This window comes from Poecilia reticulata, chromosome 4, assembly GCF_904066995.2.
Source record: "Poecilia reticulata chromosome 4, P_reticulata-male-v2, whole genome shotgun sequence".
Taxonomy (NCBI): domain Eukaryota; kingdom Metazoa; phylum Chordata; class Actinopteri; order Cyprinodontiformes; family Poeciliidae; genus Poecilia; species Poecilia reticulata.
In genome coordinates, this window is record NC_088833.1 from 22,012,069 (window position 1) to 22,025,935 (window position 13,867).

The 13,867-nt window shown below is 40.8% G+C and overlaps 1 protein-coding gene across 12 annotated transcripts in view; it reads left to right on the top strand.

The window, feature by feature from the left end:
• The window catches only part of celf5a (cugbp, Elav-like family member 5a), a 241,611-nt gene that overhangs the window by 182,453 nt on the left and 45,291 nt on the right, over positions 1–13,867 (top strand). For 8 of the 12 annotated variants that reach the window (XM_008407174.3, XM_017304383.2, XM_008407182.3 and 5 more), the window contains exon 4: positions 10,865–10,993. In XM_008407174.3, the coding sequence (XP_008405396.1) occupies positions 10,865–10,993 (129 nt within the window). The remainder of the gene's footprint in view (positions 1–10,864; positions 10,994–13,867) is intronic. The other 4 variants (XM_008407185.3, XM_008407177.3, XM_081606474.1 and 1 more) reach the window with 1 other exon arrangement.

Genomic DNA, 13,867 nt, shown 5'->3' on the forward strand with positions numbered 1-13,867 from the left:
AGAGTGGAGAAGCTCTAAGTTTAGCACCTCACCTCCCATCTAAAGTCAGCTGCACCTAATAATAATATAGAAATGGATAAATCTACAAGTACACGACAGACGTGCTTTGGGGCTTATGTATTTATTTTTGCATTTGCAGCATCACTTCATACATTATTCCTCCCCCTCTCCATCTCAGAACTGTTATCACTGCAGTTTTTTTTTTTAAACTAAAGAATTGCTTTGCACTGCTCCGGAGTTTATGCAAACCCAAGCTGCTGGTTGATGTCATATACATACCGAACAAATCTGACTCCACTTTGAGCGAGGTCTCGTCAGGTGAGCACTCGAGTGCAACCTATATTCCCCTGCAGCTCACGCACACTTCTAGTTGGGAAGGAAAGCTGACATGCAGGGTGGCCTGTAAGCCTCTTTTGTCCATGTGCAGCAAAGTCATCGGCCAGCTCAGTTGCTCCGGCAGACAAAGCTTCACAGAGATAGCCAGTATTCTGGTACATCCTCACTCTCTCCTCGAGCTGGAGTTGGACACTGCCCCTTGCTCTGTACCTGCTAAGCCTCATCCTGTTCGTTTTCCTCTCGCTATCATGCTCGCACTCATATTTTCTTATACATTTTTAGCTTTTTGTTATATGTTGTGATCATTTGCAATTTTGTTGAGATTGACTGCGACTTTGGAACATAAGCATGAGGATAATGATTATGGCAATATTTATGGCAAAATAGTCTCACTCATTGAACTTTTTTTTATATATATTTCTCACAGTTATAGCCCAAAAACATCAATATGTTTTACTTGAATTTGCACAGTAGTGAAAAAGTTGAAAGAGACCAAACCTGGTTTCTCTTTTACAAATAAAATTTCAAAAAGTGTGCCCTGCTTTTGTATTCAGCCCAACTGGTCTGTATTTAACAAAATCTGCAGAAGGAAACTTTTGGAATAAGTCTCTACTGTCTTGTACGACACTTTGCTTCGCACAAAGGGTCTGGGCTCTCGGCTGTTGAGAAACGATTGCTTCCTGTAGGCGTGGACTCTGTTGAGGTTTTAAATTTTACCCAATCGCTAATGTTTTCCTGTGATGTATGTAATGCTCCTCTTCCACACTAAGACGCTTACTGGAAACTCCCTGCGCTGTAAACAACCATCCTCCACTGTGTAGAGAGCAGTTCAGGGAGCAGTTCAGGGCCAGACAGGGCGGCTGTTGATGTTAATTCAATATTTAGAAGCGTGGCCAACAATGGACTGAATGGCTTTGTTCACTTCCTCCACTACAATTGTTAAAACTACAGGCAAACCAAAATTTTAAGAAAAATCGTCATTCACAGCTTCTCCTTCTGCTCGCTGATTGGCCTGGTAAAAAAACAATCCACCGAAGACAATGAAAATCAAAGGGAGAAATGTGCATCTTATTTCACATTTGCTGAACCCCCTTCAATTAGCTTCTTGTGGGGAACTAACTATCAGGACCTCTAAAGGTTTTCTTTTCACCCCTCTATAAAAGCCAGACGTGCAGTGTGCCGCTAATAGCTGTGCTGTCAACAGATCTATGACCATCACATAAAATCCCAGTAGTGTAGATGGGAGTTTGTTCTTGTAAAATGACAAAACCTGAAAAAGTTCAAGCGCTATTAACATTTTTGCAAGGCACTCTATGAAAAGGAGGTAATTACCTGAGAACAATCAAAAGACTAATGAATTACCATGAAGGCAAGCTATTAGCCATGAGCGTATTCTCGCAAAGAAAGATAGATGGAGATGCTGATACGGAGTAAGTGAAAAATGTAGAGTAACCGAGAAAGATGCAGAAAGCTACAAGCAAGGAAATATGAGAGGAAAAAAAAAAAACTATGGAGAAGATGGGAGGTTGAGGTTGGTTGGAGGGGCTGGCCGAGGGGGTGTGTCCAACGTTACTCTCATGAATCAGTGTCAATGGAGTGCGAAGAAAATAATTAAGAAACAGGCTAGTGCTTTGTTAAATACTGCCAAAGGTAAAAAGCTTGTTCTACTGTATGCAAAGAGACTGGAAGGGAAGCAAGAATGGGGGGAAAAAGAGGGAAATGCGTGGGAGGAAAAATCCATCACATAATGGATGCCAAACTGCCCTTCACGTGATATTATGAAGGGAGGCAATGTAAATAACACTGTCATACTGTAAATGTTTATGTACAGTAGCTACGTGTGCATGTTGCGCCGCAGCTTCGGGATTTATGAGCGCGGCCGTAATGCACTGAAGTCAACACAAAGCTCTGAGTAATATTTCACATTTGTTATCATATCGAGAGTGAATTTGCTGAGCCGTATATGGTGCGCATAATACATTTTAGGTCATTTTTCCTGTGGTTTCCCTCCTTTCGGCTGCACCGCTCCGAGGAGGGGGGTGTGAGAATGCCAGCGTGGACGGCGCGATGACTTCAGGAGAAGCCAAGAGGGTGCACAGCAACACCTACACTTTTACACACTCCAGAGGTTTTACAGCTAATAGAAGGCAGGGCCACGTCACAGGGCTGTAATTGTATGTTCAAGGCTTCCAGCGGGGGCCAACATGGCGCTGAAAATCTCCCCCGGGCCAACAGCGGAGAACGGGGAGGCCATCAGATCGCACCGATGCATAAAATCTCTGGCCTTCTCCGGAGACGGGCTGCGCGACACCGACAGGAGGTCGTCCTTGTGCCTCATGTGCGTCTTTTTGTTTGTTTGTTTATACGCATGTACAAATATGTGCGAGTGCACGGGGACTCGCGGGTAAGTCTTTTACGTGTCATTTGTAATATCCGTCATTGTGTCTGAAGGAGGCACAGAGGGAATTCATGATCACTGGACTCTGAGATGGAATCAACTTAGTTGGTGTGCATCAAGGACATGTGTATGGTTGGAATGCAGAAGCTTGCTTCTCCTTTGAGGCAGCTGTTCATTAAAACATTGCAGTTTGATCCTAAGCTCTTTGGCCCAGTTAACATGCCATAGGGCTCGTGATGCAACTGGAACCAACCAGAACCTCCTACTCTTTCCTGCGATGTTTGTCTTTAGGATATTTTTTTTTCTCTTTTCTTGTACGCCAACAGCTATGTGCTTCTATATGTGCCCTTTTTTTCTTATATCTGCAACCCTAAGTATATGATCATGCGTTATTTAATGCTCTGAATGTGTTATATTTTATGCAACGTGTTTGCACGATGCATAAATATAGGATCACAAAGTGCCTGTATTTGCTTGCTAACGCAACAAGACAGACCTGGGATTGCAGAGTGGGAAGAGACTTCAGCTTTCTCATGCTACAGCCATTAACTTGTATACATTTCATTGGCATTAAAGTGATCGTTAAGTGATATAGTGCCACTTAATTATGAAGTTGAAGAAAAAGGTTGCATGATTTTTAAAAACGTTACATAAATAAAAATCTGATTTTTATGCATACCTTTACATTTATCCCCTTTGACTCTAATACCGTTAAATAAAGTCCAGTGTCACCAATTCTCTTCAGAAATCACATAGTTAATCTAAAGAGTTCATCTGTGTGTATTTCTGTCACGTTATAAATACAGATGTTCTTTAAAAGCTTTGGATAGTTTGTCAGAAAACATTAGTGAACAAACAGCTTCACCAAGAACAAGGAAAAACAACAGACAGGACAGAAACAAAGACGTGGAAAAGAGGTACAAAGCAGGTTATAAAACAATATGCTGAGCTTAAAACATTTCAGAGAACATCATCCAAAAATGAAAGGTATACGGTGTAACTGACAGCCAGGGCAAGAAAGCATTAATAAAAGAAACAGCCTAGTGGCCCATGGTAATACTGGTGCTGCAGCAGAGATCCACGGCTCAGGTCAGAGGATTTGTTAACAAAACAAGTTTTAGTTGTGCACTCCACAAATCTGATATTTTTGGGAGCCTGGCAAGAAAAGGTTTTATTCAAAGAAAGCCATAAGAAATCATGTTTAAAGTTTGCCGAAGGCATGCAGAGGACTCGGCGGATATCTAGTATAAGGTGAGCTGGTCAGAGGAGACCTTTTTCAAATTTCTGGGTACTTGCAAAACATGTCTTGCAGAAAACACTATATGTCAACCTGAGCTCACCACAAGGCAGCATCATATTGTGAGGATTTGTTTTTTTCAGCAGCTGAAATGGGAAAACTAGTTACAGTTGATTGGGCGATGAAGATAAATGTGGGGCAGTCTTTGAAGGAAACCTGTGAGACTTGAGACTGTGGCAGATTTATTTTATTAGATTTTAATTTGCAAAGAATACATTTTCATTCCACTTCAAAATGTTGCCTCGCTTTGTGTTTGTGTCTGTCACTTAAAATTCTCATAAAAGTTTGTGGTGACAAACAAAAAAAACCCGAAGCGGTGTAGATCCTTTTGCAATGCACTGTAACTTCTGCCGCATTACTCTCAAGGCTGTGCATCTGCTGCTGCGTGGCATTTTTGCCGGAGACTTGTGAAGGGTTACAGCTGAGCTAGCAAGGGGCAGCCTTGACACTGAAATGATGAAACTATGACATGAAATCAAGCCAGCGTCACTGTAGGTGCTGCGTGAGTTAGAGGAGCAGGTCCGCTGTTCAAGAGCATCTGTCAAAGTTGAAATATAGACCGAGGACATAGATAGAAATCAAGGTTCTTGATGTTGTGGTTTAACCTTCAGAGGCATGTGTTTAACATTCATGTATATTTACATGCGGGTTTTTACAGAAGTCGGGCGAATTGTGCATCGCGGAGTATTATGTTTGATGGAATTTTGTTCAGAACTTCAGTATTGTTTTTTTTCTTTTCTTCTTCTTCGTCTTTTCCTCCTTCTGCATGGCTGTATCTAAGCAACATCTCTGAGGCTGCGAAGAAAACAGCACTAATAAGCTACCTCATTAAGGCGGGCGCATGGTAGGCCTCACGGTTTGTGCTGTCAACTCAGTGGGTTAGGATGCAAACTTCAAAAGACAGCTGAGTGTACAATGCACCCACACAGGAGTGCTAATTTGGTTTAGAAATTGGTAAACAAACTATTTACCCACTTTTCTTACTCAGCTGTATGCCAGTGGAACCTTAAATCCGGGTAATTTCGGACAACCGTCTTCTTTCTGGAGCTAAGGCGGCTCATGGAAAGGGCCTCATCATTCAAGAGATAATTTGGCTGGGGTTGTTTTTTTGTTGTTTTTTTTTCTTCACCCTTCGGCTGTGCCAAACCTCAGAGTCCCTCCATTGTTGGTCCCTGAAACTCCTGTCACTGAAGGAGAGAGCATTCTGAGTGCGTCCATGTGCTCCTCCGAGTCATTCGCGGACACACACATTAAACGCACTGTCTCATTAATGCAAACACAACCCTAGTTAGATCACTATATGCAATAAATTGGATTAAATTCCACTGGCTAAGCACTGTGATCTCGTAGGGTTAATTAATTTCAGTCTATTCTGTCCATGTTTTTTCTGCTTGAACACATGCTGACACTGTTATTGTGTGGCGTCCTGCTCATTGAAGAAGTATAATAGGCTTACGATGGAGGGAGAGGAAGCTGCAACATTTCCCACTATGAGCTGATTTGGATTCTTTCTGTCTTGATTCAAGGAAGTACGCTACACTAGTCAGGTTTAATGCGGACGCCCCCCTCCACCCCCCTCCCGCCACCTCTTTCCGGCTCTTATCTTTTCTCCCCTGAAATGACAAAAACTCGGATGGCTTCTCAGGTCCCCTTGTTTCTGCCTGGATGCTATCTCATTTGGTTTTAATATATTTATCTATTCATTATTGTTCCCTTTTATTAGCCAGCTAATATTGTTCGTAATTTGTCCTTATCTGCGAGGATGACAGTCAAATTTGCACTCCACCTCGCCAGACAGATGGATAAATGACCCCTTCCCCTGCTCCTCTCCCCCCTTCATTCATCTGCTCTTCTCCTAACTCCAATGAAACATGACTGACGGCACGCTGTATAAGTAGTTGTCATAGCAACCTCCCCATCCTTCTGACAAGTACGTTTTCTCCATAGCACACACTTTCCCTGTTCTGTCACAGTATCTCTCTCTCCCTCTCCCTCTCTCTCTCTCTCTCTCCCCTCCTCTCCATCCTCGCTCTCTTACTGTTGCAACAATTGTGAAAAAGACAGACAGAGCAGAGAAATTTGAAAACCAGTGAGCGCCGAAAGTAGTTGATATGCTCTCCTTCATCCCCTCCACCAAGCCTCCCCCTCCATTGCTTCTCCTTCTCAGTCTCAGTGCTCTGCCCTTTCCTCATCCTCCCCACCGCTGGCAGTGATTCACCAGCTCTGGTGGCACAGCTCTTTCATACATCCTGGCTTATCAAGGACTGCAGGACTGTATGCCCGGCAACTTAGAGTTTGGGCTCATTGCTCTGACTCTCTCTTCCATTCATTCTGCTCCGTCTCTCCTCCTCTCTCTTGCTCATTCTCTTCTTTTCTCTCTTTGTTCCCCTGGTTCCAAAAACTGCCACTCGGCCTCATTGTTACTCAGTAAGTCCCAGCTGACTGTCCGAAATCCTTAATGGTCTCTGGCACAATCAGGGAACCCAGAGTAATACGTGTGGTGCAGATGTTGTACGGACACTCAAGTGAGGAGGAAGTCCTTCAAGATTTCAGGTTGTATCCGCTGTTGTACAAAGGTATTAAACTCGTCATGGATGTGCTGTTGCTACACATGCACTGGTTACATTTTTTATTTTAGATTTTTTTTTTAGCACTAGTGGCCTTTTTTTAACAGTAATCTGACAGGAAGGGGGCAGAGGGAAGGGAGGACTGAGGATGAAACTCAAACTTGAGTAGCCTTTGCGTACGGGACGCTCACACCAGTCACAAATTTGAGGCAGGCTCAATATTTTTAAAGCTTTGGCTTGGTGATACCAACACACATTAGCTCTTCTTTTGGTTTGAAAGATATTAAGCATTTATTTTATTTATAAGTGAATCACAATTAGTCATGAGGTTGTGTTTTGAAAAGAGACCCGAGTACAATTCTTAGCGTATATAATAAGCAGCATGGATATGTTTCTCTATATTTTGAAATTTATTTTTCCCCAACAAGAACCTGTGGGGTAAATTAAAAATAATGGTAGCATGAGCGTGTCAGTGGGGATGCGGAAGAGTCTCTGTTGATGTGAGAATACACTCTGCCACAGAGAGCCGTAAAGGCATCTTAATCCCAGCATGTTACACAGTTTTCTCAGTGAACATGCAGCTGCTTATTGGACCCCTGAATTGCTTAAGTGATCATAATTTATCTTAAATATTTCAAAGCTATCTTATGGTAATTTAGAATAAAATTCATGTTGACTTATGTGAGCAGTGACAGGTAACAAAAACACGTTTTAATAACATGCAAAAAGTGAATTTGCAGCAGTTTACCATCAACTTTGTACAGTTTAGAAAACGCCTTACCCAGAAGAAGTGTTGTGCATGTTCACAAAGAACAAGTTATAAAACGGAACCTAGTACCGGTACTCATCAGCATTGCTCTTGTGGATTTTGAAGATTCTCTAAGAAAAAGTCAATACTGTGAGTCACAAGATAGTTAACAGACAGGCATGAACTCGTGTTGGGTCACGATGAAAGAGCTGTTATTTCTAACCCTTTCTTTTAAGCCTTCAAAGTCTTTGTTATAACTTTTTTCTTCAACATCCTTTTGCCCTTTCACTCCCTTTCTTGTCATAAGTAATGTGGACTTTACTGTAGGCATTTTACCCTCTGCTCGTGTTTGTTTGCACACTACTTGTTCTGCGGCATTGTTGATAAATGAGTTAATGTTTTTCTATTGCCGATGAACGAAAAAAAGGAACATAAATTCCCAATGATCGTTTAGCTGAGAGCAGCCAGAGTAGAGTCCTAGACTGGAGCAGATCTCCAACATTATCTGTTGTCACGAGTTGCTCAACGGTTTTTAAAGCCTGAGATATGTGCCAGAACATGCTCGCCACAATTTCCCCAATCGCAGATTTTCTTTTTTTTTTTCTAAATAATGTAAAAACAATATCTGTATAACGTTACCGGTTTCCCACTCTGCAGTAGCCTCTTGAATATGTTTCATATTCTTATCTTTCTCAGACATGATACAGAAGGACAGTGGGCTGATCAGGATTTTAGTGGCTCAGGCTTTTCGTGAAGCAATATTACATAGGCAGGTGATATATAGTGGCCACTGGTCATTTTATACTACGAGTCCTATAAATATTATTTCATTTAGCTGGAGGTGACGTTCCAGTTAGCCATCCTTAAGCTGCAGGATGGATGCAGCATCATATTTTAAGCCATGCCACATGGAAGCTGTTAACACTGTGATTCTCAGAGAGAACCTCCTATAAAACCGGTAAAGGTCATGCATTAACTCATAACTTCTCACACCCACTTGAAAAGGAATGTCGCAACCAAAGTGAGAGCCGATAAACTCCAAAAGGTCCTACGCCTCACAGAACTATTATACGTCTTTCAACTTTTTCTGTCTTGTTTTCACAACGGTTTTGATTTAAATTAGATCATTAATTGAACATTTTTGACCTACATTCAAAAGATTTTATATTATTGGGATTCTGTTTGCTTGACCAAGATTTTCACCCTCATGATATTTACTCTGCACAAACATGACTTCTTGTGACTTCCGTTCAACAATAACTTTCATTCTGCCATAATGGCCATGTATGTGGAGTTCATGTCTAGTAGTTTTCCTGTCCACATATTGTCCGACCTGTGCTGTGAATCTCCGACGCTCCTCAAGAGCTACAATAAGCAGTTTTCTTTACTAATGCTCTTCTTGCCCAGCCAGTCAGTTTAGGTGGGCTGCAACGTCCTGACAGGTTTGCAGTTGAGCCACATTTACTTTATTTTCAGATGATGGGTTGAAAGCTTTTGACCTAATCCTGCTATAAACTTCTCTGCAGCTTTTTCCCTGATCCACTTGCTTTGTTCTTTGGTCTTCATCTTGCTGTTTTATTACTAATGTTCTCTAGCAAACCTCTGAGGCCTTCACAGAACAACTGGCTTTATGGAGAGATTAAATTACACATAGATGGACTTCTAAAGCAAGTTTTATTTTTTTACTAGATTTTTGCTTAGGGGCATCAGATTTCAGACTTTTATTAGTAAAAAAAAAAAAAAAAGAAAACTATAATTTTCCTTTTACTTCACAATTATTTCCCTGTTTGTGTTGGTCTAGCAACATAAGGTCAAAAAATACAGAGATGTTTGTGGTACTTCAAAGTGATGCTGATATTAAAAATAATTCTGAAAGTCACTATGACAGTGTTTACATAGATTACTATGCGTCTGATTTGAACTAGAACTGTGTCTGAAATGTAGTCTGGTTTTATTTCAGGAAAAATCTTTACAGTTTTGATCCTCCCATCTACTTGTACACACAGACTCTTTCTCGTGCGCACACACGCACACACACACAAACATCCTTGACTCATCTTCCTGATTCAACCTCGGAATTTATATTCTCCCTCCAGCAAAAGGATGGACCATCTTGGCCTTTCATTTTCCAGTTCAGGCGTTTCTTTTTTTGCAGATAAATGCTCTCCAATCCACCCTGACAGATGTCACATTGCATCACTTCCATTTTTTATACGTAGCCTCTGATCCTGCCACTTGCAATAAGGAGCCAGCACCAGGGACGCCCCTCCCTAGACAATCCTCTGACACGGACGATTATTTTAAAGGTGCATCACTGATGGTGCCGAGTCGCAAAAGCCTTGCTGGAGCGTGCATGCCTGCTGTGAGATTTGACGTACCGCCTTGTGGGTTGAGTCAAGGAATGACAACGGCACAGGATGGTGTGTAGAAATTACTAGCGAACCCGGTCAATGCGACTGGTAGCAGTTTATGCGGCTCTCCTCCTCTTCACAGCAGTAGCTGTTGGTTCAGTCCGTCGCTTTCTCCGCTGTGGCTTTATGGGTCAGAGTTGGAGAAACAATCTGTATAAAGAAAAAGATTTTAGTGCTTCTTGCTGCCGGCAGAAACACACAACGGAGTAGCATTAATCATACAGTGCCAGAGCACATCAGTAAACACGGGGTGTCAGGTCAAGGTAAAGATCAGATCCCACAGCATTTAACAGGACTCAATAGCATAAAGGCAATCTATTGAAAAGTCAGCGTTATTCATGGCTTGTCTCCCAGGCCTCGGCGCTCGCTGAAGAGACACACCATTGTTCACTGAAGAGTGCGCTGAAATATTTCTCTGGCTACACAAAAAAACTCTGGATCAGCAGCAATTAGTAGGGTAAGAAAGAGATAAAGAGAGGAAGAGAGGGAGGGCAGCAGTTGAAAAAGGAACGAGGGGCAAAAATGTGGAATCAGCGAGAGGAAAAAGGGAAAGGCATGAAAGAGAGAGGGAAGAGATGGATGAATAAGTGGGGTGGTGGGGGAGGAGAGGTGACGAGTTGAAGAAGGAGAGAGAAGTTGTAGGTTCCAGCCAGTGCAGTTTGGTGTGTAGGAGGATGAAGCCGCCTGGAGCCCCTCTTGCTTTTTATACGACCAAAGACTCCCTCATTGTCTTTGGTCTGAGTCTCATACGTGTGTGTGAGTATGTGAGTAACGTCTTCATTATTTCATTGTTTCCTGTTATTTCTTCCTTACACTATGACCACACACTTGCCCGCACGTGTCTCCACGTGGAATCGGACCCCGTTTTATTGGACCTGGATCAGTCCTGGAAAAGAAATAAACTGTGTCACTTGAGCCTAAGCTTCAGTGAATAAATAAAATGGCTACTCTGCAGAACCTTTGAATGTATGTAATATATTTGTTTGTCCCTGTGGTAAAATTGTTTTCACTGTAATGACAGCGTTTCCCGTTATCGGCCTGCTCTCTAATTGGTTTCATAATTGAGGTCGGGTATAATGTAACCTTTTGTCCCTTTCTTTGTTTCAGAAGACAGGAAGTTGTTTGTTGGGATGCTGAATAAACAGCAGACTGAGGAGGATGTTTATCGTCTCTTTGAGCCCTATGGAGTCATCGAGGAGTGCACGGTCCTAAGAGGTCCTGACGGAAACAGCAAAGGTAGGAGACGGGATTCGGCTGTCAGATTTATTTAGGTCAATGACTGACAGTCAAATGTGTGTGTGCGTGTGTGTGTGCGCGGGTGTGGACATCATGTAAATTACAGATGGCATATGGATCAGATATAGGTCAAGCAGCCTGCGTGCTTGACTTGAGATTGTTGGTCTGTTTGATGTGTGAGAAATTGATCAGCTGAGGGGAAAGAATATACTTCTGCTCGACTTTAACTCTTAGAAGCATTACCAGGCACTTGGTTAAAATAATAAGTCCACGAAAAGCCTGGACAATGAGTCCACCTGCAAGTTTCACTGTGGGAATGGTGTGTTCAAACACAATAGTTTGAGTTTGGGACAAAAAGTTACATTTTGTCAGATAATCTTCTTTCACTCACAGTGATGTGGAAAAGCGTTTGCACATCATTGTGCAAACTTCCTAATTTCCTGTTTTTTGTGTATTTGAACACTTGAAGTGTTTCAGAACATCAAACAAATTTAAAAGTCCTGCTGCATAACCCAAGTTCACCTTGAGGTCCACCTGCATACCCTTGCAGATGGACGGACATTTTCCTTTAGGATTTTTGGGTAGACTACAAAATTTATGGTTCTGTTTACCACAGCAAGTTATCCAGCTCCTGAAAACGGCCCCAAAACATCACATCTATTGCCACATTTTACTAAATGATATGATGCTCCATTCTTCTTCTTGTGGTATTTATTGGCAATTGGCAAACAACTTCATGCATTACCACAACCAAATGGTAAGGAGTGTGGAGTAGGATTATAATATCTATACAAATAATACCGTACCCTTCCTTTGTTAAGTAGGTCCTACTTAAGTGAAGTCTTGGTTTAGAACAGGTGTGGCAGTAACCACTGAACTCAGGTGTAATTTATCAGGTGATGAATCACTTTTTCAGAACTTTTTTTTCTCCCTTATTAATAAACATCGTCATTTAAAAACTGCATTTTGTGTTTTTCACTAATATTTGAATTGGTCTGATGTTCTGAAATATGTAAGTGTAACAAACATGCAAAAATAATAGGATAAACTCTTTTTCACTCCTCTGTATTTGTATTGTGTATCATTTGTGGCAAACTGCTTTCAAAAACAGCATTTATTTTTTCTTGCCTTTCATCCATAAAGGGACGGATTTGTAGAGCGCACAAGTAATCTGTCAACAGATTGTCCCACTTTTGTCTCTACACCACTCCGGAATTACCACCACCAATCTCTGAGCTGCTTCTCTGATTATTTCTCTCATTGTTCAGCCTTTCAGTTTTCTGTTTCACTTTACAATATCTTATTTTGTATTAGTCTGTCACATAAGCGTATTGAACTTTGTGTTTGTATAGTGACAAAAACGAAAAGGTTCGAGAGGATTAATGTCTTTGCGGGGTCATGTTTATTGAATATGATGTCAGCTACACCTTTCAGAAAAGTTTTTGGACTTCCCACAAAAAAATCTGGATTCATTTAATTTCAAATAACTCCTCAAATCTGTTCTCTGATCCACAAACAATAGATACAAAAGATATCAAGCACACATAGAATGTGGCTTCCATATTGATCATCTAAATTAATCCAGATTTTCAGAAAAAAAAGAAGAAAAGAGAATGTGACATTGAATTCGAAAAAGTGAGAGTTGCGCAGGCAATGTATCTTAACACAACAAGCAGTCTCACAAAGGCTTGAACCATCCACTGATAACAGCCAGCATGGTGCTTCTCCAAGTTTGCCTCAGGAAGCAAAATCTATTATCTTATTTGAATCCATTTGAAATTAGATTAATTAACATAATTTTGGTTTGCAGGATGTGGCTTGATGAAGCGTTTACCAACAGCAGTCCTTCTGAACTTCCATCCATTCGTCCTTTATCCAAGCTTGCACACCCTTGCAAGATCTTAGGGGCTGGTGCGTGTCAGTAACTGGGCAGGAGACAAACACACAGAACAAACATAACATCCTGTCACTCACACTCACTTCGAAGGTTGATTTAGAGAGATTTATTAAGTTAATATATATATTTGGATTGTGGGAAGAAACCAGAAAACCTGGATAAAAACCAAGGAACCAGGGAGAACATCCAAACTCCATGGAGAACATTTGGACCTTCTTGCTGCATGGCAACAGTGCTCCACCATGCAGCCCAATTGAACATGCTAAACCATTTATTCTACAGAATAGTCAGATTTTTATTCTAATGCTGCTGTAGAGCCTAAAGATCTTAGTCCTCTTGATAATATTTGACTGGATCTACTTGGTGTCTATAGATTGTTAAATCCTGAAACTCTTTGCAACAGCACACCGAAAAGAAATACAAGTTTCATCTCTTGTGTGACAACAATGAGCCTTTAAGTCTTTAATATGGAACATATTTAAATGTCCCGTATTAAAAGTGGAACATTTGGATATGGATATGTTTATAAATGTGTGTTGTCCTTAAGTAAATAGAATAAAATAGCAAATTTCTGAAAAAATCAGCTATATTATTTGGAAATTGTGGAATTATAAATTATTTATTTTATGGTTTGAAGTCAAACTGGTTAGGCTCTGTCAAGGTTTAGCATTAAAGCATCAAAACAAATATCTAAGGGAAGTTGATCTGTTGATATCACATTCTGAAGTTATTTTTGTCTTTGTCAAATATTATTTTTATAATTGTTTTATTATTAGAATTACAAAAATATTCTAAAGTATTTTTTTTAAGTTGTACACCTGCAAGAGTGGACATTTTATGATTAATTCAATCGCAAAATTCCAGTTTCTTCAATTGAAATATTTTGGTTTATTGTTGGGCACAAAAATATACTCTTAAGGAAATATGTTTATAAACAGCAACTCACCTGTGATGTGTCTTTTATCACATTTAGTAGT